At 41.1% G+C, this 8025-nt stretch overlaps 1 protein-coding gene across 2 annotated transcripts; it reads right to left on the bottom strand.

Annotated features, from left to right (window-relative positions):
* Positions 1 to 488: 488 nt before the first annotated feature.
* LOC123395879 (putative F-box/FBD/LRR-repeat protein At5g56810) lies at positions 489 to 5156 on the bottom strand. 2 transcript variants are annotated; one of them, XM_045090911.1, is made up of 6 exons: positions 5049 to 5156; positions 4164 to 4270; positions 1637 to 2119; positions 1292 to 1519; positions 1062 to 1211; positions 489 to 980 (listed from the first exon to the last, which is right to left on the bottom strand). In XM_045090911.1, the coding sequence occupies exons 1-6, from the start codon at positions 5122 to 5124 to the stop codon at positions 600 to 602; spliced, it is 1425 nt and encodes a 474-aa protein (XP_044946846.1). In that variant the 5' UTR covers positions 5125 to 5156; the 3' UTR covers positions 489 to 599. The 2 variants fall into 2 exon arrangements, with proteins under 2 accessions (XP_044946846.1, XP_044946845.1); XM_045090910.1 differs by having other exon boundaries at positions 1292 to 2119.
* Positions 5157 to 8025: the final 2869 nt, after the last annotated feature.

The following is an 8025-nucleotide window of genomic DNA, read 5'->3' as shown; positions in this document are numbered from 1 at the left end:
TTGAAGGTCCGCCGGAGTTGCAACGAAGCGCAACGGGGTCGTTGAAGCTGCCGGAGTTGTAACGGAGCGCCGGCGGCCATCGTCGGTGTTGTGCGATCCTTCCATGGAATGTGTGAGCGGCGATGTTGGGGTGTGCACATGTTACAGATGGCACAATGAACGACTGCATAAAGCCTAATTAACAGCTTAGGAGACGGTTTATCTTTGAAACATAAACCGGTTAATTTATAGCAACCGCCAAAAAAAAAAAACAGAGCGCCTCCTTCCCCAATCCTTCCGCGTTCGCATGCCCTAGTCGCCATCGCCGCCCGCATCGCTTCCCCCTCCCAATCTTCTCTCCGTTCCATGGCGCCGCCGTCGCGGCCATGTTTCACGAAGAGGCCTTGCATCCGTGGATCGTGAGGTAGGTCTTTTTGTGATCCCGTAGGTCGAAATGTGTAGTACTAGGTGTAGAGGTACAAGGAAGGGCATGCCCGCATGTATCATGGATTTATGGAGGTTGTGCTGCTAGCAAAAATGGTCCTGGCCAACTTTAGCCTGCGTGACACATGCTTGTAGTCATGGATACATTTTCTCTCAAGTCATGGATACATTTTATCTCAAGTCATAAAATGGTTGCAGCAGTGGACGCAAGGCTCCAGAACGGTCAGCTTAACGGCGGAGGGAACTATGCCCTCCACGTACCTTCGGATAGCAAAGAGCGCTCTAGGAACTTCCATGAGAGTATTCTGGCAAAAGGTAGAGCATCTCTCCGTCCCGCTGTCATCAGAACATCTAAGAGAACAATCAGCGGTGTCCAATGCTAAGGACTCTAGTGACCATGCGTTCTCGATGATATGAACGGTTAGCTCGATCAAGCTCTTTGCAGAGTTGAAGCCGATGATCGTAACACTCTTCAGCTTGTCATGGCGGTGTCCTGGCATCCGCCTCAGAGGCGAGGGATCTCTGAAAATCGACTCGTGCTCAATGGGTTTTGCTGCCTAAAGATGAAAAGCCAACTAAATTAATGGTTCTGCCATTTATAATCACTAGATACCTTTGCAGGATGAGCATTAACTTACTTGCAAGATGAAAGACTCCAAGTGAGGACAAGCATCCAGAAAAGGAACCAGGTAAATATAATCATTGATATGAGGAAATGCATATCCATCAACAGTTATCATCAGGTACTTGATGCACAGGAATTGGTTATGCATCATGGGGGTATCAGCCTGTATAAAGAGATGTTTCAGGTTAATTATCAAGCAAGATGTAGCATTTTCGTATGCATATATCTGTCGAATGAATATACCTTGAGACGCAAACTTATGTCAAGAGTTTCAAGATTCGGCATAGTAGTTGGAAGCATGGCATGAGCATCATCGAGGGCATGTGGATGCGACATTGTTAGGTTCTTCAATTGCTCTCCATGTGAGAGTTGTCCTCGTTTACCACCAAAGTAAAAACTGGAGAGATTCGGAGCCTTGCTCTGTACCACTCGTAGAGCCTTGCATCCCACCACTTGTAGGTCGGTGAGGCGCTGCAGCATGACGGGTATCTTCAGGCAAGTAATTTCATTGCAGTACCCAAACGCAAACAGCTCCAGAGCAGAACAACTGGAAAGAAGGCATCTTAACTCATCCTCACTGATACGAACATGATACAGGCACAGATTCATCAGGCTTCTGAAACAGCCGAGTCTGACCACAGGACGGAAGACGCAACCTGAGAGGTGTAGATACCGAATCGATTTCCCACTCTGATCAGATAAAAGTGAGCACGGGAAGCTGTATGTTGCCACCTTTGAAGACAACAGAAGGCTGAGTTCTTCAATCTCCGATGTAATAGCAAGCTGAAGCCAGTTATCGAGAGAAGAACAGTCGCTGGAATTGTGGCCAAGGAATTCAAGCTTGATAGTTTTCAAGCCAATGCCGGAGTGGTTTTTCAGAGCTTGGTTAACTTTGCTGGTGAATTTTCTTGCCGTTTCAGCCTTTGTCAGAACTCCATTGCAGCCTACTGTCGAGTTACTGAATCTGATGTTGGGGTAGCACCTCCAACAACATAAAAAGGCGCGAGAAACGCAGGCAGCACGAGCAGCATCTTGCATTGGCACTAGTGAGATTATATGACGCCAAATTTTCTGCATGCCCAAGCATTGAAGAGTTAAACACTGGATTTCCAAAGGATAATGATTACTTTTGACTAGGCAAAGGAAAAGAAAAAAAAAAGACATGTGGTGTTGGGAAGAAAATAATGCATGCTTTCCCCTTCCAGATTTATTAATGGCTTTCCTAAAGACACAGCGGTATATTCTTGAATTAGTCATGGAGTAGTTGACAATATCGGCTTCCTATGTATCTCTGTAAACAAGATGCCTTGAATGATGTTTGCAGAATATCATGGTATATATACATAGGTCAATGTGCAAGAAACAGCAACAAACATGTGACTTCTGCATGGCACAAATGCCATATTAATATTTAATCAGCCAGAAAGCTCACTTAAACGCTCTGGCAGCTACCCAAAAAGATAGATGACACTCGACAAGGTAACTGAGATGAGAAGAGATTGGAGAGACCAGATAAATATTGGTGTTCCACAGCTCTAGCCTTGACTGTAAGGAGAGTGCAGATGGATCACCTATAAGTTTTGGTCTTGCAGGAATCTGATTATAGGAAACAAGATTCAAGAGTGCAGCAAAGTCCCTCTTGTGTTAAGTAGTATAGACGGATTATTTCGCCCAAATTTCTAGTCTGAATAAGCGAGTATGCATATTTGACATGGGTCCAAGCTCGTGCTGCTCATGGTTTAATCATGTTTCTTTGTTTACAGAAGCCTGAGCTTAATTATAACTAGTAATGTTCTGACCACAGTCTGCCCGAAAGCCAAACTTAATGGACGACAACAAGCACAACACCATCCAGACCTGAGCAGTCAACTGTATGCAAGCATGCACTGGTGACGAACATAGGGCATTCCTTTTTCCTACATGTTTATAATGGTTTCCTAGAAGATTGCTATAGATGGCAACTAAGAAATATATTCTCGAGTTAGTCATGGAGTAGCCAATAGTATCGGCTTCCTATGCATCTCTGTAACAAATTGCCTTGAATGTTGTCTGCTACACAATACTCCCTCCTTCCCAAAATCTTAGGCATATAAGCTTTGCATGCAATTCCATAATCTCAGGCGCACATGCCTTTTTCTCTCATTCAGCTACAGCCATCACCAAATGAGTCCTATTTTTCTGGAAAGGAAAATAAATAGCTACATGGGTCTCTCGTGCGGTTAGCTCATAGCGCCCTCTTCGTTTGAGATTGGATCGCTCAAATGAACCTGTGCTAATTTTCGTGCTGAATCTAATACGCCTAACATTATGGGAAGAAGGGAGTAGTATGCCATAGATAGGCCAATACAGCAAAGAAACAGCACGAACATGCAACTTCTACATGGTACAAATGACATTATAATTTTCAGCCAGTCCATCCGCACTCAATCTTGGACCTTCTAAACTAGTGGGACATCCACAATAACATATCTACAGAGTTTGAGAAGCATATTGCCTACAAGGTGGGAGATCCCATCTTAAACATGTATTTCGGTAGATATACATGTATTTGGGTAGAGGGTTTTGCTACACCTACGTAATTAATCTACTTAAAGTTACGTAAAAACTGGTTTGGATTGATTTGATTGGAAGAAAAAATAGCCTGGGCCCCACCCCATGAAAATCAGGGGGGGAGAGAAGTTAATTATAGAAAGTTTAAGTAAGTTTACGTACATGGTACGTAGGTGTAGGATTATTGTTCGGTAGATATACACTCAGGCGTAGACGGTAGCAAGAGTGGCCGTATAACCAAGACATGTGCTATATGAGATAGATACTAACGACAAGTCACACACTAAGAATTCGTGTAAGCATAAACTGCAGAGGTTGTAGCTAAAACGCATCAATCACAATAAATGAAGCACAAGGAACTGCTGATAAGGGCCTATAGGAATTATAGCAAACATCAAAGGTGGCGGGGCATCCAAGACTCATGACAGACAATTTTCCAGAAAGTTAAAGTCCCCTTTTGTAAAATAAGAAGAGGAGTTACTAGCACAGGAAATACATCTTTACTGAGCTAACACAGGAAATACATCTTTTATTTACTTGCGACCAAAGTCTTCCCTATTCATACCTGTGGAAGGTCTGGTATCGAGTATTTAACTCTTTTCCTACCCTCTGAATGATCATCTTGTTGCCAGGATGAGCGTCCTCTTTTCGCTAACAAAGGAACTGGGTCATCTGCAACACATCATTGTTAAAAGGACACATGCTAACAAAAGAAAGCAACAAGGTACACGCTTGCGTAAAACAAAGGTCCAATTTCGACCTGGCATCCAACATTTACACAAGAGCGCTAATGCCTTTGAAAATCCAGTTCACTAGAACATAGGTTTTTCTTTCGTTTTTTTTTGCAGAACAGTACAAACTCTCCCCAGTCTCACACATTTGTGCCAAATCTGATGGAACAATTGGTTTTACCATCAGCGAGTGAGATCCCTATCCCTCAGCAACATCTCACAAGTTTAACCCCCAAACCTCGGTAGTTTCTATCAGCGCACTAGAGCATTCAACCGTCGATCTGCGAATGAGATCCTTAATTCCTTATCATACACAAAGGAAAACCTTTGCCGATCCTCGATCGTGATTTTAATTCCCGGCCTGCCTGAAAAGGGCTTTTAATCCCCAGCATGCCTGAAAAAAAGGTTCAATCCCTAACCGCGTAGCTGCTACTCGAGGAGATTGACGTGACATCAACACCACCAACATACGGCTCCTCCGAAATCTCATCGATCCCACTGTAACATACAATGGACTACACATAATTCCATCACCGAGATCAGATTTTTTTTCTTTCTTTTCGTTCGTTCTTCTGGAAAAGGAACCCTAATCAGCAAACGCAACGGAAGAGAAAATACTCGTCTACAGATGCCAGGACATGATTACGAAAGTAGCAGGGACGAGCAGAGCAGAGAGAGAGAGGCCTCCCCCGGGCCAGGTGAGACGACGAGGGCCTCACCACGGGCTTGTATCCGGCGACGCCGCTGCCGCCGCCGCTGCGCGGAGATGAGCCGCCCCAGCGCCAGCACCCCCATGGTACGCCGAGACGAGGAATCGAGGGGAGGAGAGGAAATCGCTTCGGCGCCGCCACCGAAGCTACCTCGATGGAATTTATTGGGCCTTTTCGTTTAGGCTGACTTTTATCGGGCCAACTGATTTCCTTTCGTTCGATCGGGTTTTGATTGAAAGCTCGAGGGTTGGCTGAGTTCGCTCTGCTCGCTTCGACTTTTTTCTTTTTTTCTTTTTCCCTTTTATACTTAGATTTTCTTTTGTTTCTAGAACGCTTTTTCTTTGTTTTCAACCACTTTTCTTCTTTTATTTCTCCTTTTCATGCTTTTTATTCTTTCTTTTTTTCTTTAGTATTTTTGTTTCTTATATTTCTTTTCCTTGTTTCCTTTTCTTTTTTGAACCGGTTTTCTTTTTCATTACCCTTTTCTTTCTTTATTGGTTTTTATTTTTTCCTGGCTAGAATTAGTTTTTTTACCTTTTTATTTATTTGTAGGTTCTCATAATTTTTAATTTTTCTTCAACACATGTCTGTTTTTTTTCAGTGCACAATGTACATTGTAGTGTACATGCGCAACATTTTTATGATAGATGTTGAACATTGTTTTTCTTAGAAAACATGTTATGCGGACTTATTACAATGCATGGTCAACATTCTCTTAAATACACGTAAAGCAATTTTTCTATGGTAATATACTTTTTTTTAACTGCATGGAAATTTCTTGAATACGATTAATATGTTCTAAAGCATATTTCCTCTGTAAACTAATATATGACATTTTACAGAGAGAACATGTTTTTAATGTCTACTTTTTCCATACAAATCTGTATATCTTTTGTATATATTAGGAATATTCTTATATATGTTTAATATTTCGCAAATACATGAAAATATTTCTTAAAACTTAAAAAAATTATGTATACTTTTTTCATAAATATTATACATTTTGTATGCATTAGGATCTGTTTTTTATACCGTTTCAACATTTTCCCAAATACATGGTTAGAATTTTTGAAAAACTTATTTTGTTTGCAAGTCTACATTTTTTTATACACGTTGTAATTTTTTTTGTATACAACAGGATTTTTTTAAGATGCACGTTTAACATTTATCAAATACAAGATTGGTATTTTTTTATATATGTTCTGATGTATAATTTTATTTCATACACTATGTACATTTTTTTACATATTTTACACTTTTAACTGAATGATAAAAAATTAAAGATATTATATAGTTTTATATACTCATTTTTAATGCTTGATTATCATTTTTAAATACATCATCATTTTTATACACATTTACATTTTTTCATACATGAAAATTATATTTTATACACATTTAACAATTTTCAAATGTTTGATAAATGTTTTTGTATATTTGTTAAATATTTTTTAATGTTATATGTACATTTTAAATATATTTATTAGAAATGTTTGGAAGAATAAATATTTTAACAACAAAAGAAAAAAACGTTAGAAACCAGAGGAAAAAACGAGGATGTGTCGTCCAGCTCGCCTGGGCCAACCCATCTCGCGCCCAAATGAGATGTTTCCCAATGGCTGTCACAGTGTATGTCTGCAATGAAAATCACGAGTGCTCGTCAAAGGTGTCAATCCACCATTTTGAAACTTTCCCTAAAAAACCATTTTCAAACTTGCCAACGCATATGCATACATGCATTCAAAAGCGCAGCATTTCCAATAGATGTTGTAAATTTAGAGATATATAAAAAAGGATGTAGTATAATTTATGTTCAAGAAAAAGTTTCATTTCCAAAGATGATGTATATTTAGTGATGTAAAACTCAAACTTCAACAGATGGTGTAAAAACGGCTAAAGGACGCGCGACAGCCGCTGTATAGTAGTAGTTCAACCGCACTCCAATCGCACAATTTGAAATGAAAACATTTTGAATTAAAACTTCAAATTTCGTTGGTCCATATTATCAAATTATTACATAATGCATCAAATCCACAACATTAAATACAACACAAATACAACAAAGTTATTGCACAATACAACAAACAAATAATAAAACTAGGTTGCTTCATGAAATTGTAAATGCGGATGAACAAATCCTTGAACATCCTGAGCTGGCGACGAAAGTATCTCTACGTAAAAATGAGTGGTGTACAAAATAGTTGTGCACCAACCTCTCGTGCGCCTTGACCCGTTTTCTCCAAATAAACTTACGGGCAAACACGGGACCATCGTGCTTCGGCTTCTTCCTCTTGTGCATTACCATCCTTTTCTTTCGTCAAATCAAATGCCTCATCCAACGAACCATGCATGAAAGAGTACGAGCTCATCTATAATTCAGAAATCACAGTCAAAATATATCTTCTTATCCAATAAAAACTACTAGTTCGCATGATTTTTTACCTTGAAGAATTTTGTCGAACAAATTGCATAAGAGGTGGAATAAACCGGCCCACGACGGACATGAACGTTGATTGGCGGCACAAAGCCCGACTGCGTTGACCAACGACTGATTTAAAGGCCTCCAGAGGGTCGTGCGGGTGTCGAAGGTCTCCGCTCGCGGCGACGCACCAGCGCAAGCAACAACCAAGAAGCCACCAGTTTAGTGGGTTGCGTTGGTTACGTGACTGCCCTACTAGCCCCGACGACGGGCAACGACTAGCAGGGAAGGCGGCAGTGGGCTGCCACGGCCATTACGTCCATTGGAGCTCCGACAAACTTCCAAATCGGTAGCGTGGTCGTCGGCGGGGCGAAGTCAAATCGAATGCTTATCAACGGCTAGGGTAGCGCGGCTGACAGCGAGGTCGGGGATGGACAGACGAGCAGTTGCATTGGTGTTTTCAGCACAAATCGCCGAAGGCGGGCGAGAGGAAGTTTGAGAGACGGTTGGTTGTTCTCGCGCGGTTGGGTATTTTACATCGGTCGAGGGATGGAGATGCAACTCCAA

This window comes from Hordeum vulgare, chromosome 5H, assembly GCF_904849725.1.
Source record: "Hordeum vulgare subsp. vulgare chromosome 5H, MorexV3_pseudomolecules_assembly, whole genome shotgun sequence".
Lineage (NCBI taxonomy): Eukaryota > Viridiplantae > Streptophyta > Magnoliopsida > Poales > Poaceae > Hordeum > Hordeum vulgare.
Note: the sequence above shows the minus strand (reverse complement) of the source record. Positions and strands in the feature narration are given on the sequence as shown.